This window comes from Triturus cristatus, chromosome 1_2, assembly GCF_964204655.1.
Source record: "Triturus cristatus chromosome 1_2, aTriCri1.1, whole genome shotgun sequence".
Lineage (NCBI taxonomy): Eukaryota > Metazoa > Chordata > Amphibia > Caudata > Salamandridae > Triturus > Triturus cristatus.
This window is the reverse complement of record NC_140580.1, coordinates 921,243,870-921,271,255: the sequence shown is the minus strand read 5'-3', so window position 1 is coordinate 921,271,255 and position 27,386 is coordinate 921,243,870. Positions and strand designations below refer to the sequence as shown.

The window sequence follows — 27,386 nt, the reverse complement described above, 5'->3', positions numbered from 1 at the left end:
ATCCAATCCAAACACAGCTTAAAAAACTTTCACATTTCAGAATTAAACACCTTCTGGTCCCCGTTGCCAAACTTCCGGGCTTCATCCCTGATGAAACTATAACAATGCTGCTTCATATTTCCAAACTCACAAAAAATCAAAACAGCTAATCAAGCCTTATTTCTATCATACATGGATGGTGGAAATGTGGTAGAAGGCTTTCGCAAACCTGCCCTTGCTCTCCAGAAAACCACACTCCATGCTGCAGCCTGCCTTGTCAAAAAGCCATGTCAATACTATCCAAAGAGTTTTCAACTTGCTTCCCCTTGAAGCCAGAAGCACCCTTGACAATTACATGCATCACTCATAAAGTGCTATACCTCAGTTTTGCTCTTATTCTGGATATTGAGTTTCACTAAACAAATATCTTTAAAAAATGAAGTCAATAGCATTTCCCTTTCAGGTACTCTGTTCTTCCATATTTCTTTTCCTCCTCAAGATCTCTGTGGACACCCTTTGCCCTTTTAGGTTTTCTGTGCAATCACATTCTCAACAGCAGGCTCTGTTCTCCCCTCTTTCCTCTGAAAACTATCTATGCCCTCTTATGGACCCTTGAAGTTCTCTGTATCCTCTTATTCCAAATCTGTTTATTCCGTTCCTCCATAAACGGCTCTAAAGATTAAGCCTGGTTAGTCCCCTTCAGGGTCCCCTCAGTCTCGTTTTTCCTTCTCCAGGCTCTACTTGTCCTCTTATTTCCACTTCAAGTTATCTGTCTCTTCGTTTCCCAACTGGGTCTCCACATTTTCTTAAGATCCAGGGGTATATTTATTTAAAATTTTATGGAACGCATATTTGCTCAAAAAAAGGCATCTTGCCATTTAATAAAATAGACCGATGAACTGACAGACTACATCATTTAGGTAGGGTTTTAATTTCTTTATGAACATAAGAAGGTTAGGCTGTCTTCTTAGTTGAAGAGGTAGAGAATTTCACACGTTAGATGATTGGTAAGCAAAGAATGCTTCTGCCTTGGCAAATGTTATTTATTTTTGGAATTGTAGGAAGAAGACAGTTGCAGAGTGCAATGTTTAGGACGACCAGTGCCATGACAAAAGATCTGTGAATTAATAATGGTCAAGAGTTGTGCAATGCTTTGATACAAATCCACAGACTTTTGAACACAATTTGTTTCTGGATCGGAAGGCACTGCAAAGTTTGCAAGTGATGTGAAATCAAGGCATGAGTTCAGAAGCAAGCCAGTGATGCATTTTGGACCAGCAGGAGTCGTCATAAAGAGTAAGGAGGAAGACCAAGATAGATAGCATTATAGCAGTCAAGCCTAGCTCCTGCTATAGCTTGCATAGTAGGATAGTGAGTAGATTTAGAGAAGAGAGGGAAGACTTTCCATAAAATCTTCAAATATAGGAAGCAGTAGGATGTAGCTTTGTTTATCTAGACGTGAAAAATAAAACTTCATCAAACACCCAACCCTAGATTTTTCATAGACTGAACTGGAATAGGTGGTTGGGCAAGAGGGTGGGACCACCAGTCCGAAATCCAAATGGAGGAGGAACACCCTATCACCATCAGATCAGTTTTCTCAGAGTTTAGTTTTAGCCAGTTAACAGACATCCAATCTGCCACTGTCTTGAGCCTCAAGCAAAACTTTTTGTAAGCAGCATCACCACAAGAGTAGCAATTACAACTTGATCCAAAATCATGCTAAGTTCATTTTGAACCACTAAGAAAGTGACACATGGACTGAGCAAAGGTCAAAATCCAGCCTGAGCTGGATTGAGAAGAGTTGATGGTAACTCTGAAAGTTGTGTATTGTCAGTCTTCTCAATTACCTTAGCACAGTAAGGAAGCAGAGAGATAGGGCGCGGAATGTAAGGTGACCAGAGGGTTGAGTGCTTTTTCAATTAAGGAACAATAGAAGCCATTTTCCCCCAATCAGATGGAACAATGCCAGTTGTCAAGGATGAATTAACTAGCTGACAGATTAGTGAGCTAATGAAGATGGCCATAAGAAGAAATATGAGCTAGGCATGAGTCACCATTGGATCCTGATCTAACACAGTTTAAGAACTTTAAGTTTGCTTATAGAGAGATCGGGTTGAATATAGAAAGACTGTGGGGGTACCAGCATCCCAATTAGGGTAGGAGGAGGTTCAGCAGCACGTATTGGGAATGTATGACAAATTATCTGATGCTTCTCACACAAAAAAAACTGAATGAGAATATTTAATCTAATATGCAGCCAGCAGAATGAGATGCTCAGTGATTGATTGCTGGAGCCCACGTGAAGTGCAGTTTAGCGGTTTTCTGTACCTCCATTATCATGGACTGGTTATATGTCCACTCAGTAGGACTAAGGCACTGTCACACTCTACAGATGCACTTTGGAGCTTACCTGAGGTCCAGGCCCTCCTGCTTCCATAGGACGTCCATGAGGTGAATCATCTGCAGTGTCAGCATGTCCTGCCGGAGATCTGCCCAGATAACACAGAAACATTAACATGTTCAATGGCTAAACAATGAAATAAACTCTGGCAACACTCACATAACATATTGGCAACGGACATGCCACACAAACACACACATCTTCAATAGACGTTTGTAAGCCAGAAGCATTTACTGCAGATATTAGGTTCTAACATTCATAACATCAGCAAACCAAATCATTATACATTAGCTACAACCAAAATATCAGAAAACATCTCATTTCAATCAAATAGCTCAACTACGTTTCACATGCCTCCATTATGTATAAATCACTAGTATATCTGAAAACAACCAAGTCTGAGATAACAAAATGCAATGAAGCTTTGTGACATGCAGAAGTTTCAAAATGATCTGAGCACACATACATTCAGTCAGATTCTTTTTTACAAAAGCTCGTCTTACTCTTGGTATGTTTTCATATCTGGTCTTGCAACTAAATTCTGACCATGGCTAAAAACTGATCCAGGGAAAAGAAGTAATAGATGCCCCGAGTTCAAAATGATAAATTGCAGGCTGTGAACTCCCACATGAGATTAGTGAAAATGCAGACTTAATATACTTATCTTTCAACTTCCAATAGTAGATTGAAAAAGAGGAAACTAATTCAAGTTCACAAAGAAGAACCTCTCAAGAACAATACACCAGCAATCCCTGTTGCTCAAAGCAAGTGATAAATGGCCCTATCCCAGCATCAAATAACAAGCAACTTATAATGAGGCTCTTAATTGTTATCAGTATCCCTGCACGTCAGTAGGTGGCGTCGTGTGGCTTCGCGTTTGTCGCTGGCGTCCTATGCGCCGAGATGACGTCACGGAGACTACTAGGCGCCACCCATGCGCGCTGACGTCCATTCTGTACACGACTTTCCGTGCCAGGAACGCAGAGCTATGCAAGAAACTGACCACTGGTGCCACGAAACTAGGACCCTGAAAGGGATGACCTTAACCCTAGAATCAGTTCACAGAACAGGGAGGATGGGTGGCGCGGTAAGGAATCTATCACTAACTAATGTCTCTTACAGATATATCGTTACACAAGTAGTAACTTGTGCATCTGAAAGAGACACGTTAGTGATAGATTCCTTACCTTAGAATAGATACCCCAGCAATACCAACCCCAGTGGTGGGTCTGCGAATAGATTACACTAGAAAGTCACGGGGAACAGAACGGCCAAAGAAGCCGTTCCGCCGGACTTGACTGTCAAGGCATTCGGACTTCGAAGCGTGGCTAGGTTACACTTGCGCAAAATCAATTATTTGTATTTAAGACAGACAGAAAAGTGCTCAAGGGAACAGAAAGGGAAACAGCTACCAATGTCTCAATAATCCTCCGCTACATTAGGTACACAGAAGATAAATGCAAAAACAAGATATTGTTCCCGAGCATAAACAATTGAATATTCAAGCAGAAGATATTGATATCTTGTTTTGACTGTCAAGGCAGTAATGCTTGGTAAACGTGTGCAGCGAGGCCCACGTAGCTGCCTGACAAATATCTTGCAAGGGAACGCCGCGTCCCAAGGCAGTAGTGAGTGCCATTGCCCTGGCAGAATTGGCACACAGCCCCACAGGAGGCTCCTTCGCCAACGAGTAACATGCTTTGATGCACAGAACAACCCACCGAGAGATGGTTAGTTTGTGCACGGCTCGACCTTTTTTGGCGCCCACGTAGCCAACAAAGAGCTGGTCATCCACCCGGAACTGCTGTGTGCGCTTCAGATAGAACGAGAGAGCACGTTTTGGGTCCAGACGGTGGAGCCTCTCTTCCTCTTTCGAAGGATGCGGAGGTGGAAAGAAGGTGGGCAAAGCGATGGCCTGCCCGATGTGGAAGGGCGTGACAACCTTTGGCAAAAAAGAAGGACGGGTCCTTTAAACCACCTTGTCCGGATGAACAGAAAGGAAAGGAGGTTTGGAAGAAAGAGCCTGGATCTCACTCACTCTTCTGGCAGAGGTGATAGCTACCAGGAAAGCCGTCTTAAGAGTGAGAAGACGCAAAGGACAGGTATGAAGGGGCTCGAAGGGAGCGCACATCAGATATGTCAAGACAAGGTTTAAGTCCCACTGAGGGATAATGAACGGCACGGGAGGAAAAGTGTGCGTAATGCCTTTTAGGAAACGGTTAACAACCGGGGACTTAAAAAGAGAAGGCTGATCTGGAAGCCGTAAAAAGGCAGAGATGGCCGAAAGATAACCTTTGATAGTGCCTAGAGTAGAGACCTGCTGGGCCAAATAAAGAAGGAACAGAAGGACTTCAGAAAGAGGGGCAGAAAGGGGATCCACAGCCTTAGCTGTGCACCATGCCACAAACTTGTTCCACCGGCAGGCGTATACCGTTTTAGTGGAGGGACGTCTGGCAGCCAGAATGACATCACAGACTTCGGGAGGAAGATCAAAAGTTGTCAACTGTCGCCGCTCAATCTCCACGCATGGAGGTGGAGGCTGGACAGGTTCTGGTGGAGGACCGTCCCCTGCTGGTGCGACAGAAGATCCTCCCGAAGAGGCAGTCGGATCGGGGGATCGGTTGCCATGCTGAGTAGCTCGGGATACCAGCATCTTCGTGCCCAATCCAGAGCCACAAGGATGACTTGGGCCCGGTTGCGCCAAATCTTCTTCAGCACTCTGGGCAGAAGTGGTATAGGTGGAAAGGCGTACAATAGACCGCAACTCCACTCGCAACAAAAAGCGTCGCCTAGCGAGTGCTGCCTTGGAAATTCCAATGCGCAGAACTGAAGACATTGCGCATTCACTTCGGTGGCGAATAGATCCAACCAAGGCTCTCCCCACTGCTGAAAGAGACCTTGCACCACCTCCGAGTGAAGACGCCATTTGTGATCCATCAAGCACCGGCGGCTGAGTTCGTCGGCCCTGCCAGGTGTTGAACCATCAAGGTGATGCCTTGATGTTCCAGCCATGTCCAGAGGTGCAGAGCCTCCTGACATAGGGTCCAGGACCCCACCCCGCCCTGTTTGTTGCAATACCACATGGCGGTGGTGTTGTCCGTGAACACCTGCACCACACTTCCTAGGACAGAGGGAAGGAATGCCTTCAGTGCCAGTCGGTTCGCCCGAAGCTCCAACAGATTGATATGGAGCCGGGACTCCGCCGGAGACCAGAGGCCAATGATCTCCGCCTCTCCCAAGTGGCCTGCCCATCCCAGGAGGGACGCATCCGTCACCACTGTGTGCTCCGGTTGGGGAAGGGAGAGGGATCTGCCATTGACCCAATTGCGATTCGTGAGCCACCACTGCTGTGCAGTGCCCTCCGAGATCTGGACATGATCGGACAGGCTGCCCTGATGCTGCGCCCACTGGAACTTCAGGTCCCACTGCAGAGCGCACATATGCCATCTGGCACGTGCCACCAGCAAGATGCAGGAGGCCATCAGGCCCAGAAGCAGGAGGGTCATCCTGACTGAAACCCGGGATAGAGGCTGAAAGATCAGAATCATAGCCTGAATATCCCGGACTCGCTGCTCGGGAGGATAAACCCGAAACAGCGTTGAATCCAGAATCGCTCCGATGAAGGGGAGCTTCTGAGAGGGACTCAGGTGCGACTTTGGCACGTTGGTGCAGAACCCCAGCAAATGCAGGAGGTCCGCCGTCGTCTGAAGGTGGTTGACGACTGCCTGGGGCGAGCTCGCCTTCAACAACCAGTCGTCGAGGTAAGGGAAGACTGACACCCCCGACCTGAGCAGGTGAGCTGCTACCACCTCCATCACCTTCGTGAACACCCGAGGGGCGCTGGTAAGGCCGAAGGGGAGCACGGCAAACTGAAAATGCTCCTGGCCTACCGTGAACCGCAGGTAACACCGGAGGGCCGGCAGGAGGGGGATGTGAAAATATGCGTCCTGCAAGTCCAACGCTACCATCCAGTCTCCAGGGTCGAGGGCAGCCAGAACCTGAGCCAGAGTCAGCATTTTGAACTTCACCTTCTGAGGGAAGCGATTGACGTTCCGGAGGCACAAGATGGGGCGCAGGCCCCCTTTGTCCTTCTTGGGGACCAGACAGTAGTGGGAATAACAACCACTCCCTACTTCCGGCCCAGGAACGCACTTGATGGCCCCCTTGGCCGTTACTTCCTGCTGGAGAAGTACCAAGTGATCCCCTGACATGCGGTGGCACCGAGGTGGCATGGCTGAAGGGGAGGACTGAAAGGGAAGAGAGTAACCCCTGTGGATGATCTGCAACACCCACTGGTCTGATGTGACATCGCGCCAGTGGGGGAGGTGGTGGCGGATCCTGCCTCCCACCGGCGTGGGGTGCTCCACAAAGCTCGGATTAGGAAGGTTTGGAGGTAGAAGCGGCGGAGGTGGACTGACTCCCACACTTATTCCCAGACCCGCCTCTGCAGAAGCCGCGTCCATGGCCGCACTGAGGCTGGTTCTGCACAGGCTTGCTGAAGGAACGTGCCGGGGCGCCTCTGCCGTGGCCACAAAAGGAACGAAAACCAGGAGTGGCTGTTTTTTTGCGGAAAGACCCAAGGACTTGGCCGTGGCCCGCGAGTCTTTAAAACGCTCCAGTCGGCCTTATCGCCAAACAGGCGAGTGCCATCAAAGAGAATGTCTATGAGCGAGCTTTGGACATCTGGCGAGAACCCGGTAGATCGCAACCAGACGTGGCGACGAAGCGCCACAGTTGTAGAAATCACCCTACCCAGTGAGTCCGAGGTGTCCAAACCACACCGAATGGCGAACTTAGCCGCATCCTTACCCTCAGCAACTGCTTGGGACAGCACAGTGTGGGTCACCTCAGGACACGGAGGCAACACCTGCACAACCGTATCCCACACCGCGTGGGAATAGCGGCCCAATAAGCAGGCGGTGTTCACTGACCGCAGCCCCAAGCTGGCCGAAGAGAACAACAGCTCACCGAACTGTTCCAGCTTCTTAGAGTCCTTATCAGGCGGAGCCGTGGGAAAGGCACTGTGTGACGTCGAGGCTTGGATAACCTGGCTCTCAGGTGTAGGATGAGTGGTCAGAAAAGCGGGAGAGATTAGGGCCTCACCGGTCCTAGTATTGAAGGTCAGAAAAGCGGGGTCACCAGGCGCCGGGCGGTGAAGCCTGGCGACATTCTTATCCATAGGGGCCCCTGTGGTTGGCCTCGACCAAGTTCCCAACAAGATGTCAGAGAGGGCGTCGTTAAATGGGAGCAGGGGCTAGAACGAAGTGGACGCCGTCTGGAGCACCTCAGTGAGGAGATTAGTTTTAAGGGCCACCGTAGTGAGATCAAGGTTTAGAACCTCAGCTGCCCGACCATCGTGTAGGAGGCGCCCTCCTCCATGGTAGGCGGGGAGAGGCAAACCCCGGGTCAGAGGAGATGTCGAGGTCGCCGGCGTCCTCCAAGTCATCCACCCAGTCCTGCTCGGAGTCACACTGACGAGCAAGAGGGTCCTCAGACCCCTGTCAGTCGTCCTCCATCTGTGTCACATGGGGAACAGACCGGGGTGGCAGAGCTAGGGCTGGAGAAGGAACAAACGGCGTCAGAAAAGGTGCTGGCCGGGGCCGAGCCGGCGCCGCGTCCCAGTCGGATCCCAGGCCGGAACAAAATGGTCCTGGAAACTGGGCAAGGGCGGGACGAAGGGCACCCATTGCGCCGCCGGGGGCGGAGCCGAGGGTGGCGCTGGGGCTGGCAGCGCTAGACCTAGTGGCGCAGGAGCAAACGGCACAGGATCCTGTGGCGCCGAAGCTGGATCCACCAGCGGCGCCGGTGGCCCAACAGGATCCAGACACAGGACCGCGGGGCCCGAAGGCGCGTTGGCGGGTGCCCGAGGCCTAAAAAGGCAGCCCATGGTAGCAAGAAATTCTTGCACCTGTTCGGGAGTCGCCACCGGACCCAGGTAAGGCGGGTAGGCCGTGGGACTCCCAGGCCCCTGTCCCCCTCGTCCAAATCCGAGGACCGACGGGGGGACGTCGGAGAGCAAACTCGCTTCTTCTACTTCTTTTTGAGTCGTCTCTTACCCAAATCCGAGGGCGAAGACTTGGAGCCCGAGGAGCGATGACTGCGGCCCCGCGAGCGTTCCCGGGAACGGTCCCTGGACCTGGAACAGCGCTGGGACGAGTGCCGGACCTCCAGCAGCTTCCGGCGCCGCTCCCTCAAGGCCTTCGGGCCATGGCCCGACAGTCCCAGCAGGACCGGGATTCGTGGTCGGTCTCCAGACAGTAGAGGCAAACATCGTGGGGGTCCGCCACCGACATATTACGATGGCAGGCCCCACAAGACTTAAATCCAGGCATCCCTACATGCACCAAGGAGAAAAGGAGACAGTCTCAAAAAAGGTAGTCAAAAAGTGACTAAGGTACGTGCTCTAACCGGATCTGCGCTTGCTGGCGCGGAAAAAGAAAGAACTGATGTCAGCGCGTGCTAAGTAGTCTCCGTGACGTCATCTCGGCGCTTATGACGCACAACGCCACCTACTGACGCTCAGGGGTACTGCTAGCAAAACTTTCCGGATCCAGTCTGATGCCAGGGGATATTCCAAGGTAAGGAATCTATCACTAACGTGTCTCTTTCAGATCCAATAAATGATCAGTCATGCAAACACACAATCTTTTTCTCCCTCTCTCTGCATATAAAATTCATATATAAAAAGAACTCACCACCTTTCACACAGACTCAAACCACTACACATTTAGACCTCAATGAGTCAAATACAAGAATAAATAACATACAACTTAGAGTTATATGAACTAAGCAATCATTTACCATCTCCATTTTTGAAAATGATGCCAATGCGGGTTCCGTCCATCTCCTTGTTATTGTAAACAATCCAAAGAGGTTTCATCTTGGAATCCATGAAGGTGCAAAGGTCCACACTAGACAACAAGAAAAGAAGAGTGTTTTGTCAAACAAAAAAGAAGTTCTAAATGCCACTCAGCAACACAGAGACCAACCAATGCAGTCAACAAACTCCATTATAGTTTCTAGACTCAACTTAAAGACTCTAAATACTGCAATAAATGCTTAAGGCTACTAAACGATAAATACTAAACTCTCTAGCTAATGACAGCCACAGCATCTACACAGAAATACACTCTGAAGTCAGATCTACACCTTCAACATTACCAGTCTGAAAAAGACAGGAACTTCTAATCAACAAAAAGCAGCATCAATAATCAAAAAGACTACTGTCAAAAGTCCTCACGGTTACTGTTCAACAAAGGCCATAAAAATGTATCTAATGCACTCACAGTCAAACCTGTGGGGAAATCTCTGAACATGGCGAGTGATGAACAAACCCAAGTCTAATGGATAAAAAAGCAAATGGATGATGCACACCTTCCGAATCACAAGTCAACAAAACCAATGTACACCAGAAATCTAGATACAAACAATAACAACCAAAAGGTCGCCAATCTAGGCAAACTGAAATCTACAATACCGGCAGACATATAAGCAGACTCATCGCTTAGGCCTATTGCCTCGTCAGGTCCTCAAATGACTTTCCCTATTTAACTCTCAGGCAATTCGCAACCCTTACCACTCTCCAATACGACACCCAGGCCCCACCCCCTGAACTTTCTCAGCTACCCCATTAATCACCATGAATGACCCCCCTCTCCTATACAACACGCAGGCCCCACCCCCAGTTACCCCATTAATCACCATTAATCACCCCCTGAACTTTCTCAGTTACCCCATTAATCCCCTCTATCTCTCTAACGGACTCATTTTCCCCTCTTTCCTCTCCAAATTCTCTCCCCCTCCCCCAAATAACTTCCCACTTCATCTTCACATCGCCCCCCCTTCATCCCCTATCCCGCCTTTCCCCTCTCCCCCACCTTCAACTACTGTCTTAAAAGAAAGCCAGACATTTCCCCCTCCCCCCTAACTGCGACCCCCCATGTCTCTCTAACTACTCAATACCCCTAGTCGGCCACCCCCCCCCCCCCACTATCATTTACTTGGATACTAATAGTGACTCGCCAGGTCTCTATAACTATAACTATTCTACATATCGCCCCCCCGCCTCACTCCCCCAATCCCCATCTCACGTCTTAACCATGCCATCCCCCATCCACCCTCTCCCCTCCTGACACAGCACTCTCTAGACATGGCCCTAAATCTTGGAGCATCTTATACCCCTCCAACCTTTCTAAAAATGCCAAGAAAAATTTCAAACATAAACTACTTATTCGTCACCCAGAAACTTTAATAGCAGATACCTACCTTAATCTCACCTCTCCCATTAAATTGAACTACATCTTCTTTACCAAACGCCCCTCCAAATGGAAAAACACTTTCGTTTGCCACCTTAAAATCTCTAAATCTACTAACATCCCATATGGTTTTAAACTGTCTACCACCCCATCCCCAGCCTTTCCCGGCGAAATCGACATTTCCATCTTCAAAACTGGCAACCTCATCATTCAAGTTGACCACCACCTCACCCTCTTTGAGAAAAACTTCAGCACCTTGATATACCAACTGTCTCTTCCTGTTCCAAACCCCTCCCAGACCCAACCACCCAATGATCTCATGTTGTCTCCTTCCCCATTAGATCTCCCCCTCCCACCCTTAGACGTCAATTCAGTACTTTCTTACATACCTACTCTTCCTTCTTCCCCACTAGATCTCCCCCTCCCTCCCTTACAAGTCAATTCAGTACAGTCTGCCATGCCTACTCTTCCTTCATACCATGACCAACCATCGCCTACCCCTCTCCCTTCCTTTAACCTCACTCCTCCCTCCCTTCCCTTCACAACTCAAATTTCCTACCCTTCCCTACCCTCTGCCAATCTCTCCCTCGCCGATTGGCTCCTCCTCCCCTCGTAATCAAGTAGCTCATACCTACATCCCTAAACCCCACTCTCCACTTACCTCATCCCGGACCAACTCTACAACTGACCGATCTCTCCACACACCTAACATTCCGCGAAACAGCCGAAATGTCTTTCCAACTGCATCCCCCATTACCCCTCCACACACTAGACGCCCCCAAGACAAAAAGGAAACCCACTGCATCCCCCCCTCTCTTACAACTGAACCCCCCCTTATTCTTCTAACACAGACTCTTACTAACATTGAGCGTAATCTCTCAATTGTAACCTTTGAACTTTCACGACTTAGAAAGGACTATAACGCCCTCAAATCCCTGGTCCTCCCTAACCACAATGACTATCCCTGCGCCCGTTCCGAAACATACATCGACAAAACAAGTGGAGAACTACACCCCTCTGCAACCGATCTCTTAGGCCTCTCCGCTCTGTGAGCGACTTATACTCTTCTGACCTCAGGGACCTCAGTAATTCTTACCTCCCTAATCCTCCGGCTCCAGATCTTCCCCTTCCATATGTCAATATTACCGTGATTGTGGGTATTAACAGAACTCCCTCCGCACCCTTCTCCCCTCGACCCCCAGCTCAACTCACCACCATCCACTGTAATCTTACACCAGACAACCCTTCTCCCCTCTCCTCCATGCTTGTGAACTGCCGCTCGGCGGTCCAACATGCAACTGAATTATCGGAAACTATCCTCAGCGAAGATATTGATATTGCCTTCCTGACAGAAACCTGGCTCAATGACCACTCAACGGCTTTCCTGAACCTACTCATCCCACCCAGCTTCTCTGTCCTTAGGAAAGACAGGCCCATTAGAAAAGGTGGCAGTCTAGCTATAATTTATAAAAACTACCTTCATCTCTCCCTTTTAAAAGACTCTAACCACCTAACCTTTGAATACCTTGGTGCCGAACTCACGATACAGGGCTCGCCCCCCATCCGACTACACAACATCTACCACCTTCCGGGAGAACCTCTTCTCTTTGCTGAAGAATTGTCCGACTTCATTACACAATCCTCTCTTTCTGACTCCAAAAAGCTCTTCCTAGGAGATTTTAACATCCATTGGAACAATGTTGAGGATCCCATAGTCATGCGTCTCATTAGCCTCCTAGAGGTTAACGATCTCAAAACAACTATGTCAACATCCAACCCACATCAAAGGAGCCACTCTTGACGCTATCATTTTTAACAATGACCTAACGTCCCTATCCAACATCACCCTCACTTACTGGTCTGACCATCACCTCATTCTTTTTAAGATGGTAACAAATCCCCCTCTTGCCCCTATAAAAAGCACCAAACCCTTAAAATGGACCAGAAATCTTAGTCAAATCTCCTCTGATGTACTTGAATCTAAACTCCAAGGCCAACTCCTTTTCACCCCTCTCTCCCACAACGCCAACGAGCCCAGTGAGCATTTCAATAAGACAGTCAAGGGAGTGCTGGATCAATTAGCCCCTCCCAAACAAAAAAAACCAAAGATACATCCCATCCAAATCTTGGTTTAACACCGATCTGAACAATGAAAGACGTTCTCTTAGACTGACTGAATGAACATGGAGACAACACCCCTCTCCCCCCCCATCTAGCCCTCCTCAGATCTGCTAGATCGAAATACAAGAAACACATCTTCAAGGAAAAGGCCACCTTTTTCGATCACAACTTGATCGTGCCAAAAATAGGCCCAGAGAATTGTTCAATATCGTAAGAAAACAAACAGCATCCTCTCCCCCTGAACTCATTGCCTCTTCAGAGAGATGTGAAGAAATTGCTAACTTCTCTGATAAAATCACCAAAATCGAGCAATCCTTCCTTCCTAACCTTGCATCAGCCTCCCATCAACCTGCCGTCGATGTCTCCTTAGACCTGCCGCCCTTGTTAACCCCGCCCCTTCATGCCAACCCCCCAACTCACAGTCCCGTTTCCACCTCTCCTGAATCCAACCCCTCCAACATACATTTGAAAAATAATGCCTCCTGGCAAAATTTTCATCATGTTACCGAACATGAAGTCCTCAACATCATCTCCAAACTTAAGCCAACTTCGCACTCCAAAGACCCACTCCCTTCCAGCCTCGTCCAAGATCTCAAACACATTATCGCCCCTTAGTGGACTTCTATCATTTACTCCTCCTTTGCCACGGGGTGTGTCCCTGACTCTCTCCAGCTCAGTCAAATCACACCCATCCTCAAAAACCCATCTGCTGACCCCAATGACCCTAATAACTTTCGCCCCATTTCGATACTCCCACTCCTATCTAAAGTCCTGGAAACATGTGCTCTCCGACAACTTGACAATCACATCTATGATTTTAACCTACTTGACTCGTTGCAATCCGGTTTCAGAAAAGGATGCAGCACGGAAACTGCCTTGCTAAATATTGATGATGACCTCCACCGGTTCCTTGACATTGGTCTGTCCTGCCTACTCATTCTCCTCGACCTCTCCGCTGCCTTTGATACAGTTAACCACTTTTCCCTACTTAACTCACTCAAAGCCCGCTTCGGCATAGACGGTCTAATCCTCAAATGGTTCTCCTCCTATCTCCAACACAGAACACAACAAATCAAAATCAAGGACTGCCTCTCCAACCCCACTCCGGTGTCCCTAGGCGTCCCCCAGGGCTCCATTCTCTCCCCCTCCCTCTTCAACCTCTGTATGGAACCTCTTACCCTCATTAACTACCATTTCTATGCGGAGAGACACCCAATTGTACTACAAGATCAAATCCCACTCCGATATTATTCACCTTAACAACACACCGAGTAAGATCCAATCCTGGTTCTTCGCCAATCACCTCAAACTTAAAACTAATAAAACCGAAATCATTCTCTTCTCACCCAAAAACAACAAGCTCTCCATCCGAGGCTGGCTCTCAGACCTCAATGCCCTTAATTGCTCGCTCTCCTTATCTAACTCAGCAAAATCACTTTGCTTCAATATAGACAACAAACTCTCTCTAAACAACCACATCAAAAACTCGGCAAAAAGAGCTCTCCTCACTCTCTGACACCTTAAAAAACTCAAACCCTTCATTCCTTCTGACGACTTTAAATCGGTTGACCAATCCCTAGTCCTCTCCAAAATTGACTATGGCATTGCTATCCTCACCGGAACCCCCAAAAGACACCTTGCCCCCCTCAGATCTGTGCTCAACTTAGCCGCCAGGCTAATCACAGACTGCAAGCGCTTCGACCTAATCTCCCCAGCCCTCAAGGCCCTAAACTGGCTACCTGTAGAAGGAATATCTGAATACAAGACTGCTTGCATAACACACAAAGCCCTTCACCAACAAACCCCGTTGTACCTCTCCAACAAACTTGAAAAAGCGGGCTGCTCCCGGCAGAAGTTCAAATGCTCAACTCCCCGTCCCCCCCTGTCAAATATGAACACCACACAATCTCGCTCCTTCTCAGAAAACGCCACGATCATCTGGAACGCCCTCCCTAGAGACCTGCGCTGCAATCCCTCTTACCACAGCTTTAAAAAATACCTTAGGTCCCACCTTCTCACCAAATTGTGGGGCCTGTAACCTCGCCTCCGACTCTTTATTCATTCCCCTACACCTCCTTGACATTCTTTTCTGTCCGACTCTTCTCCCCCCCACTCTCTCCTCGATTTACTCTCCACTCTAATCCTCCCACCCCCCCAGTTTTGACCTTACCTCTAGCTCCTCTTTAATCTCCCTCCAATCTGTTTTTTCCGTTCTCCTATTTTGGTTCCCTCTAAATCTATATCACTCAATTTATCTCCTCACCACTTAACAGCCCCGAACTCTTCCTATCCCCCTCTTCCTAACTGTGAGCCTAATTGTGTATTTAAGAATTGTTTATAATTTGCCCTGTCTATATATTATTACCCGTTTGAATCAACTGTACTGACTGGAATAAATAATACTCATGTAAAGCGCTCGGATACCCCCGGGTCTTGCCAGCGCTATATAAAACTTTTCAAATAAATAAATAAAACATAACAAAATGTAAGCTGACCTTAAAGTATTGCTGCTTATCTATTCATAATCTGTCCAGGCAGTAACACAAATAAGTAACAGCTCCGGAGTCAAAGGCCAAAGAGACTATTAAACTCACAAACATCACTATCCCAGTCGATACGATAAATACAATGTTTATTTAGACCTTGGTCTTTAAACAGTAATAACCAGTTAAAATTGACAGTTAAAAGTGACAGTTCAACAATACAGATGTATACCTTCTCAGCGTTAAGACTTAATACATTTTCAGAGTGGAGTGCAATAGTAACTTATCTATACAAATCAGCTGGAGCATTTATAAAAATTATACATAATTTAAAACTCAATTTAAAATATTGTGCAATTCATCCATTTTTGAAAAGGTTAATATTAATCTTATTTAAATTTAAAAACAGTTTAAAATTTCTGGAATTTACAGCTAAATCTCTTTTAGATAACTTTTAATTACATTCATATAGTTCCCTAATGCAATCGCGATCTCGAGGTTAGGCATTTCTGTGATTAGCTCCACCGCCTGTGTCCGTGACTTTATGCCATATTTTAGAAACAATGGGCGGAGACATAATTTACGCTGCTCTAGTAATGTTGCACAATCTAACAAAATATGTAATATATCACCTTTTGTTCCCAAAGTACATTTACAATAACCTTCATGGCCTAACATTTTTATTTTTAATTCTTCATTTATCAACCAGGGATTTATACCAATTCTCAGTCTTAGGATTTCCTGTCTGTACCAATGGTTTGGTAGAATATCCAGGTAAGGGAACCAATTTTTATTTAACCATGAATCTCTCATAAATTGCACAGATTTTTTCTTTGCCAGATACTCCATATCTGCACATCGAGAGACTTCCTGTCCATACTTACTAAGATCACTTTTAATGAATTCTACATACAGGGATTCTTGACAGATTTTCACCTTTAAATTCTTACAGGCCAATCGTATTTTCTTCCTGTTCTCTTTAGCCCATTTTAGATTACTATTTTGAATTTCTTTTCTACACCATTGGGATACTTTCTGGCCTATCTCTATATCCAGGCGTTTCCAGAATCTAATTAAAGCCATTTGTGCCTGTACCCTCCAAGCAGTTGTACCTAACTCGGTTCTTATTGCTTGGATCATTGCCGAATGTGGTAATGACATTGATGTTTTTAGGCATTTCCCTTCCTCTAAATCCCAATCACATTTACCACTCAGATGGAGAACTTCCGCTCCATAGAGTACTTGTGGGGGTATCATTGCGCTGAAGGCCTTTAGCAGCGGTCTGTGCGATATGTTTCCATAATCTCTGTTAAATTTTTTCAAGCCACAGATCGATGTAAAGGCCTTCGCCTTCTGGGCCTCTATATGAGTGTGCCACTTTAGAGACCTGTCAAACCACATCCCGAGGTAGCGGTATTCGTTCACCGTTTCTAGTTTCAGGTCTCCTAAAAACCAATTAAATCGAGTATCCTTTTTCCCAAAGCTTAAAATTTTTGTCTTTTCCATATTTACCGTTAAAATTTTTCTTTCACAATATTCACTAAAGGCATTTAGCTTTCTTTGGAGACCTATTTCGGTCTGGTCCAAAATTACCAGATCATCTGCGTATAGTAAACAAGACACTTTATTTCCATCCATTCTCGGGCTAGCACTTCTTTCAACCTCTAGGGTTGCTGGTAGATCTGCTAGAAATATGGCAAATAGCATGGGGGCCAACACACAGCCCTGTCTAAGGCCATTCTCAATTGCTATTTTTGGCGTCAATGCCCCTTCTGTGTCTCTAATTACTTGTGCCCAATTTCCGCTATGTAGCTCTTTTATTATCGCAAGTAAGCTTTTAGGGATGTTTTTATTTACAAGGGTTTCCCAGAGGCATTCTCGATCAACTGAGTCAAATGCTGCTCGAAAATCAACAAAACAGCAGCACAGCTTACCATTTTGTTCTATTGACTTGCGTGCTACTGCCCACAAGGCAAAGCAGTGATCAACCGTAGAGTGGCCTTCTTTGAAGCCACCCTGTTCCACTGGTACAATTGAAAACTCCTCTACCCAGTCCTTTAGTCTATTCAGAATTATTTTTGAAAATACTTTTTCTCCTATATCTAGTAGATTGATCAGCCTATAGTTTTGTGGCGCATTCATATTGCCTTTTTTATGGACTGGCCTTATTACCGCTCCCTTCCAATTCTTTGGTATTTTCCCTACCGCTAAAATTTCCAGGAACATATGAGAAAAGAATCTCGCCCACCACTTCATCTGTGACTTTATTATTATCGCTGGAAGGTTGTCTGGACCTGCTGCTCTTGTTAATTTTAATTTCACTATCCCAGTCATTGTTACCATCTATCACAATAAACTTGATTTGTAACAAATGACTTCATACAGGCGCCAATGTATTTTCCTTTTCCCTAACCAGGCCTGCTCTCTGCCAGTAGGAAACAAGCCTCCTTAACTTAGATGGCATAGCATTACTGCACTCGAGGGAAGTTATCTAAGAGGTTGTCTGGAACGTTCGAGATACAGGTTTACGATTTCAAACAAATGAACATGTCAGACATCAAATCAATTGTAATAAAACAAATATGCATGTGAATAAGAGGAGAAGACAGACAGAAACAGGAGAAAGAAAGCAATAATTACTTTTAATCCCAGTTCTTCACCTTTTTCTCTGAATTTATAAGAGCTAGAACATCTCAGTGCATGTGCAAGGTCCAGGAACACATTTTATTTTTAAATTTCATGGTTCCCAAACCAACAGTGTAATGGCACTTTATAAACCTCTGAAAGCGTCTATCAAAAGTTGAAGCATTTCCTAGTACGCCAAAGCGCAAGTCTGGCCCTTTTTCTGCTACTTGTCTTACTTTTTCAGGAACTCTTAGTTAATAAATTTAGACAGAAAGTGGAATTTAGATGTCTAAATACTTGATTATTGCAGTGTGTGCTGTTTGAATTCTGAGAATTCCGTAATGTAATAATACATCCTCAAATAGATCTAAACATACACTGCACATAGAACTTGATTAAAAATGAAGGCATTCTCTGGAAGCAAAGGCTAATGAAATATTTGAACATTCTTGACAATGACACTGCAGAAATGATGCAAGAGAATACAGAAGCAACAATTGTAAAGATAATGTATAATCATAGTTCCATAAATAACTATCATGTGGTGAGATATGTAGAAACGGTTCAAATCAACATTACAATGATAGTTAATTACAGCCTCAATATTTGTTAAAACTAAAAACAAAAAGTAAGGTAAAATGACCAACAAGATGGCTGCCTCTTGCTGGGGCTTTGCGGCTCGGATCGTAATCCTCAAAGATCCCTTACTTCGCCGAATCATTCACCTCCTCTGTAAATGTAGATTTACTCTCCCTTACTAGCTGAGTTTATCTGGCCCCTCACCCTATTGTTCGAGGCTTTGTGATGGCTGTTTCCTGCACTAGGGCACCTTCTGGAGGGAGGACCTGGTCCTGACCCTGCTGATGGGTGGAGGAACTGGCCCTTCGGTCCCCTGAGCTCTGTGACATGATCCTGGACCTGTAATCATCTGGGGATTTGGGGCCGACTTCTTGTTGGGAGCTTGAGGAAGCTTACCAACATAGTTGCCTGACCTTCTTCTTCTTGAGGATTTGATTGCTAGGGGCGGCCATCTTGGTTCCCTCTTTCATGGGTACTGCAAGAGGACAGCCTTTTTCTGCTACACAAGGCTCATTGCCTCTGGAAACTTCTTTGCCCTACATCCTTTCAAGAGCATAGAAAGAGAATTACCTTTTTATGTAACTGAGAGAAGTGCTGATCATCCTACATGGTCAAATAACCACTAGTCACCATCTTTGTTAAGGGTGTTGGTCACACCCGGCAATAGGAAGCGTTCAAGGCCGAAGTAACTTGCATTTCTCATTTAAAACTGGTGGCTATCTTTATGAACAACGGACTGACTCTGGTGACAGTGGAGTCCTTATAACTCAACATCCTTATAAGGGACATGAATACCCTGGAGGCAGGAACATGAGCCTGTTCCCCCACATTATCACAATCCTTGTGAGGTTCACAATCAATCCATTTCAATGTACATCCTAGATGGCATTATTGGAAAAGACATTCCTGGTAGTAACTACAGTAGCTAAGTCCCGGTCTCCTGAGAAAGGCAGCAACAAGGCCACAAAGTTGATATCACTGTAATAAGGATGAGCAAGAGCAAGCAAAGTGCCGTCAGCAATCCCCAATGTAAATAGCATGCCAAAAAACACCTATGAATGTGGAAGGGAGCACTTGCTGTGTGGTGCGGTAAATCAGAATATTGTGGAAGGCAGAGTCAACCCGCGGCTCCGAAGAGAGGCTACTGCAGAAAGTCATCGGACTCAGCCAGCAAACTGACGGCTGATCCAGCTTGCTGGAGCTTGTTGGATGAGGCCTGAATTCATGCTGATCTAGACTGGTGGTTAGTGTTGCGGTGAGCGGTGAAGGTGACCTTGCACAATGGGGTTTCAAGAAACTTTAGGGCTGGCTTGTAAAGGCACTACACAGCCTCTGAGGCTGGTTTAGTAGACAGGGCAGCCCTCTTTCACCCCCCTCACATGCAAGGAAGCAGCCATATTTGGACTCTGTTCTTCATTCATCATTCCTTGGCAAAGCTGTAAGCTGTGCATCCTCAAGCAGAACGGACACATAGCTGCTGTTGAGTGGATTGGACCCGGGGCAGAAGGTTCGGATAACCCTTGCATTTTTGGAACCAGTGTAGCGCAGAGCATTGCCTATTTAAGGTCTCTTATCAACGGTAGCTGTATGTCGACGCCAGAATTCCGCATCGTAATTACAGCGCTCATCGGAGCAGACATGTCGCCCCTCCTGAATGCTGCTTCCCCGATGCCCAGATTTCGCATCACAAGCCCCGTTGAAGGGATCCTCCACGACCTTTCACTGAAGTCTTACTGCATCTTGGAACTGACGCATTGCTTCAAATACATGACGCTTCCATGCCTCCATTCCTTGCAATGCTCTGCAACCAGGATTTAGGGTACTTTTGTACAGCAGGCCTAACCTGATTCCATCGCGGCAGGCCTGACTTTGTCCCAGTCCAATACAACCAGATATCCCTTGGTGCTTTTTTGCACTATTTTCACTTAAAACGTTAAAAATAAATATTTTCATTTTTTTCTATTGGATTTTTGTCATTTTGGTGTCAAATAATATATTAAAATGTAACCTATTTCTATAAATTGGTTTGAGATTTTTCTTGTGTTCTGTTTTCACTTTATTACCGTTTATGTGCTGCATAAATAGTTCATACACAGCATCTAATAAAAGCCTGACTGCTTTTTCTATCAAGCTACTCAGGAGCACAGGTTGATTTAGTGAATTTTTTGTGGTTTACCCTGCAAGGGATTGTGGCTGTTGCTTGACCAGGGCTCACACCACAGCCAACCAACAACCCAATTTCTCACAGGTGTCCATAAATTTAAAAAAAGATACATTCTATGTTATAAATTGGTATCAGATTTATTGAGTGTTGTGTTTCTGCCTAATTCAATTGTTTTGATGCTGTTAAAACGCTTGGCACGTGTTCCTTTGTTTAGGCCTGACTTCTCTGAGCTACAACTACCCAGGGTTGAGCTTAAGGTTTGATAAACAAAACCAGACTGGCCCTAAATGGGTTGGCAGAGTATTACACAGTGAGGTTACACAACCACATCAAATAATACACTCCATTTCCTCACATGTTCTAGACAACCTCTGAGGCTTAGAAAGAGAAACAGGTCTCTCGTGGTCCACCACCATGAAGCAGGAATAAACTGAACTCACATGCCCCACCATCTGGCCTAGAATTTGAAAACTCCACCCGTGCATCTGAATGCTCCCTCCTTCAAATCACAGTTCAATCAGGACTCACTAGCTCTGTTCTTGCAAAAGTGGCATTAATCACATCTAGGATTGATTATTGCAGCAAACTCGATCTGAACACGAACAAAACTATTCTTGCTAAATTACAACTGGTGCAAAATGAAGCTGCCAGACTGACATTAGGCATCCCTAAATACATGTCAGTGTCTGAAGGACTGCATGAACTTCACTGACTCCCTGTACAGAAGCAGATCACCTTCAAAGCCATGTGTATTGTTCACAAAGCACTTTACAGTGCGAGCCCGGGAGGAATCAAATCCATGTTTCCGTAGTATTCTCCAAGTAGACCTCACCGATCGGGAAGTCACAAGTTATTGGTCACTCCCAGAGTGCGCAGGGAGAGATGGGAAGGCAGAGTTTTTGTTCGCAGCGGCCAAGCTCTGATACATGCTACCCCTCCATTTGAATAGCATGAAGCTCCATTAGCCATTTAGGAAGTCCTTGAAAACCTGCCTTTTTTCCTTGTGATTGACCCAGTCATCTGGTCATGTTCATGTATACTGAAGGGATTGGCAAGAAGCCCCTCAACGCCCACTGAGCAACTGTTGCAATATACAAATCTGTATCATATCAAATCTCTTTACCAATATAGCTCTCAAGCAAACTAACTCATTATTCAGTCTTTAGAGAGCTGGCTCAAAATTTTGTCTATGTGGCTCTTGGCCTCTCAGCTTCCTAGCTAGCTAAATATAGTGAAACTCCTGCTGCTAAATGACCTCAGATGCCACTATATATGGTATACGCTCTGCCAGCACGGAGCCTGCTCTCTCTATTGTTGGCCCTGGACGCCACTTGACAGTGCTCTCTGACCCACACAATGCCCCCATAGTCTGCCCACGGTGGATCCCTATGTAGCCCCCTCTCAGTGACTTTGTCCTGTGGGCCCCTCTCAGGAGCCGTAGAACAGAAGTTGGAGGCCCACCCCCACCTTGCTATTTCTCAACAATGAAAGTGGAAGCCACCTCATTTAGGACACTATACCCTCGGAATCCCTCCAAAACATGTGTGAAAAAATATAAAAGCAATGCCCTAGAGGAGTTTCCGGGCAACCTTTTTCCTGGGAAGCTCAAAATAAACCTCATCTTATTCACCCATACCACGATTTCCTGGACTGAAATTTTCGACAGTGAACTTAATGTTACATCATCATCTAACATTCCTCACAGCTGCAAGCTTGGAATTGCTCCCTCATCTCTATTCAATGAAACAATCACCATTTCCTTCTATAATAACTGAAAGATAAAGATTCAGTCCACTGATGTATCTGTATCTTTAATTGACCATCTATTCCCAGTCCTGCTCAATGCTGTATTATGCGCCACTCCTCCTGACACAATGCTTGAATCCGTATGCCTTGCTGAACCCCCACTCCCACCCATCTCATACTTCTGATTCCCTACTCACCCACACCCAAGGATTACAAGTCAGTTTCCCAACAGGGTGCACCGACTCAACCCATCACCCCAACTAGCTAGCCACACCCTATCCACCCACTTGTGAGGTCTTCATCCTTGTGTCCCTTTCTGGGAGGTCTAAGAGCTTGCCCTCCCCGTAATCAGACATGAATGGAACATCTCCACCTATCCTGATTATGCACAGATCAATCCGGTCTATGATGCTATACCTTCCCAGACCATTCTACACCCCTCCCAGCTTCGATCTACCACACACTGGATATTTTCCCCAAATACCGAAAGTCCACCTGGACAACTCAACTCCATGTAGTCCTTGTCTGTACCTACACACATGAACAACCAAGCTCACTTAATGCTGCTTAACCCTTACAACACTCACACCCCTCCCCAATGACTTTCTGCAATCCCACTGATGTCTCACAGTTCACACCATCTCATGATACAATACCTTCTCACATGACGTTGCACCATTTCCCTCCCCGATCTACCACATAAGAATTCTCCTCATTTAACAAAAGCCCACCTGGACAACTCTACTGCCATTACACTCTATTGTTACCTACACACACACAAACGCCCAGTCTCATATAATGCTGCTTGGGTCTTACAATACACACACCTTCTTCAAAGACGCCTATTGAAATCCCCTGCTCTCACAATACTCACCATCTCACGAACGATACTTACCCATACCTCCTGGGACCCCTACATTCTGCGAACAACAATTGCCTTCGAGGTTACCTACTGTAACTCCACTGAGGTCACTCAATACACACAATCCTATATATGCTTTTTCACACCAGCTTGCACTCCTGCCTGCCCCAATTAACCATGCAAGGAAATGTCCTCCTGCATATCTAAAGTTCCCCATGAGAACTCCACACTCTGTAGACTTTATCAATCACTATTATATTCATCAATGACCAATCCAAATCTAATGCCACAAAGCCCCTACAACCCTTGCAACATCAACTCGTCATGGAAACCATAAAACAATCCCAATACATTAATCAGATGAATTAATCCCTAGCTCAGAATACCCGACCTGCACATCCCAGTGAGAAACAAGACTACAAAGGTCCACAACTTAAATACTACAAATGTCAACCATCTTCCAATAACAAAACTCTAGGTGAACACCATAGGAAGATTTAATCATAACTCAGAATCCCCTAGAACGCAAACTAGATCTCCTCAACCTGAAATTTTCCCAGCTAGTTGCTACTATATACTACTGAATCTCTATGCTTTCTGCCATATTACTCTCTCTACTCACCCAGGTGAGGCTCAATAATTTCCTGGTATTCATTCCAAGAGATTCCTACCCAATCTCTTAATGGCTGGTATGGTCAACTTACTGTATCCCTTTATCCTCAGCCTCCTCTACTCGCCCAACTCACAGTACTCCAGATAACCCAAATCAATACAGAATACTGACTATTTCATTGACTAGGTCTAAACATCAGTTCCAATCAAAGCATGCACTCGACTATAGAACATTATTTGTAATAGATCTAAAGCTCTTGACACACCTCAGGCTCACACCAAATCAGTCAAATCAGCTTTATGATGCATAAGCAAAGCAACAAATAATCAAGAGAGTCCGCGCATTGAAAATTTGGTCACAGACTGCCACCATACACAATATCGCTAAAGTTCCAACTCATAGTAGTGACCCATTAGATTAATTTCCTGTTGCACTAACACACTACCAAAAAACATTGGCTCCTGTGACAGTTATAGCTGCTCCTTAACCCACTGGCCGCTTTTATTTACTGTAGAGAACCCATGATTTTTTTAATGGGTGTCTCTAATAGAGCCAGCTCTACAAATTCATTTGGAGGTTCGTAAACACTTATTTTTTACTTTGATGCTTCCTCGTCAAACCCTTTGAACAGATCATGATTGCTTGATATATTTTATGAAGTTGGCCCTCTAAAGTTAATAAACAAGTAAACCCAATAACATATAACAGAGAGAAGATTAACCCACAGAAAAATAAAAGGGAATTTCACATGATCAGTATTTAGACACTTATTTACGACAACATCGGCCAACTGCACATTATAGGTATAAACATGATCTCTTGCTTTCTCCCTAACAAACCCAATTCACCACATCATCTGAACTATGGATATGTAAATATAAAAGTCAATACTACAGGGCAACGACTGCCTTGCAATTATAAGCCTTTTGGAAATATCAGAGGAAAAACCAAGAACTTGATTGTAGCCAAGAGACAGAATACAAGAATGGTTCAAATTTGGCTTCCAGGCAACAGCAGTGATTCTGTAAATGAACCAACGGGAAAAGCATCATAGGAATGGTTCTTGGAAGCCATAGACACTGAGAGGAAAAACAAAGTAGTAAAAGCATTCCACAATCTATTTAACACCATAATAGGCAACAGGATGACAACTGTTGTGCTAGTGAAAGGAGATGAAACACATTTTTTGTCATAAGACAGTTCTCTCTTGGAACACTTCAGGTTTAAGTACTTAGATCGATGGCTCTGAATGGCAAGCTCTTGCTAAGTCAATAACACATGTTGCCATCATAAGAAATGTGCTTTATTGGACCTTGACTGAGATGGCTTCATAAAACACTACATCATCTTCTTTATTTTCCTAGTAATGAGTAAAAATGTTATTGAGACATCTCAGGTTCGCCTTAAAGACTAACGACAGAGGACCTCGTGTTTTCAAACTGCTGTAGTGTATATGCTATAATAAATCCCTTCACATTTGATCCAATGCTGGTAACATACTGGGTCTTAGAAGAAGGAGGAGGGCTTGGGGGTGGGTTGTACGTGAAGCCATATGTACCCCTACATCACTTATGCTTTCATTTTTCATCATGCAATCTAAATATTTTAACTCAAAACTAAACACAGGAAAATCCCCAAATCACCCCAATACAGAAGTCCCCTATGCTGAAAATTAAAAGTCTTGGAAAAATATAATCAAATGTACTCTAAAGAACATCAAAGGAATGGGTCGACACAGTGACATCTGAAAAAACAAGCATACCAACTTCGAATGCAGAAACAACAATACCTACTTCCACAGGAACCACCACGGTGAAATCAGAAAGTACAAGCACCCCAACTTCAACTGCAGAAACAACAAAACCTACTTCTATGGAATCTACCATGGGGACATCTGAAAAAACAAGCACACCAACTTCAAATGCAGAAACAACATTATCTACTTCCACAGGAACCACCACGGTGAAATCAGAAAGTACAAGCATCCTAACTTCAACTGCAGAAACAGCAAATCCTACTTCTATGGAATCTACCACGGTGACATCTGAAAAAAAAGCACACCAACTTCAAATGCAGAAACAACAATACCTACTTCCACAGGAACCACCACAGTAAAATCAGAAAGTACAAACATCCTAACTTCAACAGCAGAAAAAAAAAAAAAAGGAACGGGTCGACAGACATGTCAAATAATTTCAAACCTAGTGAAGAAAAGAACCTCAATAAGAGAACCCAATTAACTACTAACCTGAAGAAAGTCTCCATCAAATCATTCACCTATGTAAGAATCCACACATTTTGTAGATTCATTCCAATCTCCCTATTAGTTGCCTGCCAAACACATCACATAATTGCATGAGCAACACATTATGGTCACTCACCTAAGGGCTTTGGGAAGTCTCCCCTATGCTCGCCACAGACAGTGAAGAGTGGGTGGTATAATCAATGCATGGCACAGGTGCATAACTACAACACATCTATAAAATTATACTGAGCTACGCAGAGAATATCAGAGGGGGGGTCAGAACAGTCGCTCTTGGGCTTGGCACAAATCAAAGATGGCAGGGTTATTATGCAAGCATTCATGATACAGAATCACACTAGGATTCAGACTGTGCGCGCAATTTCTCACCTCTGCTCAGCATGCATTTAGACAGGAAGCGAGCAATCCGAGGTCCTGGAATGACCTATCCAGTGCACACATTGTTCAGAATCACAGGTGGGTTGGAGAGAGGGATGGGGAGAATCAGAAAGGTTTCATACGGGAATGGTGCTGATGAAGGGGGGTTTAGGAGATCTAGCGGTTGATTATCTACCACACATAATCCAGGATCACATATCTATTTTGGGGTTATTGGCCAGGGATCTACCCTGCTAGTTCAGACACAGTGAGCTGAACTATTGTTACTAATGCACACATACCACACATTCTCCTATGGTTTGTGGATTGTAAGGACATGCGGAAACAACAGATTTCTCCCATGTTCTGAACAAACAAGAAAGGCTATTGTGGATTCCCCATACGTGCCTGCCATGACATCTTAGACTTAGGGGCAACTGAAAAGGTATCTATCTTACTTGGCAGTCAAACGGAGCGTAGATGTGGTATCACCTGTATAACTGCCACACCATTTTAAAATATCACACTGGATCTTTGGGTCAGAATTTATTGGCCTTGTCTCCCACTTTGCTTGGACTGGGCAGGTAAGGCTAATATGTGGTGTCCAGTGCACACCTACCACACATTCTCCAGAAACACACTGGGATTCAGGGGAGACTGGATCTTGCAGAGGGCCTCGAGGTAGTTCTCCTGCTTCATGCACAAATGCATCGCCTCCTTCACCTCCTTAAGCTGGGCTTTTGTGACTTTCTGGGAGTTAAGTTTGACAAGGTCATTCAGGGCCTTCATCTTCGTAAGAGCTTCCATCTGTGGAAGAGGTAAATAACATCTTCAGAAGCATCAACAGGAGAAGGAAATAGTCCTGTAAAGCAGTCGGAGTAAACACCAGAAAACAGGAGAAGAAACATTACATACCTGTAACTACAGTTCTCCAG

General features: G+C 45.4%; 1 protein-coding gene across 7 annotated transcripts in view; it reads right to left on the bottom strand.

The window, feature by feature from the left end:
• The window catches only part of PIK3CD (phosphatidylinositol-4,5-bisphosphate 3-kinase catalytic subunit delta), a 671,014-nt gene that overhangs the window by 164,842 nt on the left and 478,786 nt on the right, over positions 1–27,386 (bottom strand). For all 7 annotated transcript variants that reach the window (XM_085609767.1, XM_085609777.1, XM_085609774.1 and 4 more), the window contains 3 exons: positions 27,071–27,258; positions 9,185–9,294; positions 2,393–2,471 (listed from right to left, as the gene is read on the bottom strand). In XM_085609767.1, the coding sequence (XP_085465893.1) occupies positions 2,393–2,471; positions 9,185–9,294; positions 27,071–27,258 (377 nt within the window). The remainder of the gene's footprint in view (positions 1–2,392; positions 2,472–9,184; positions 9,295–27,070; positions 27,259–27,386) is intronic.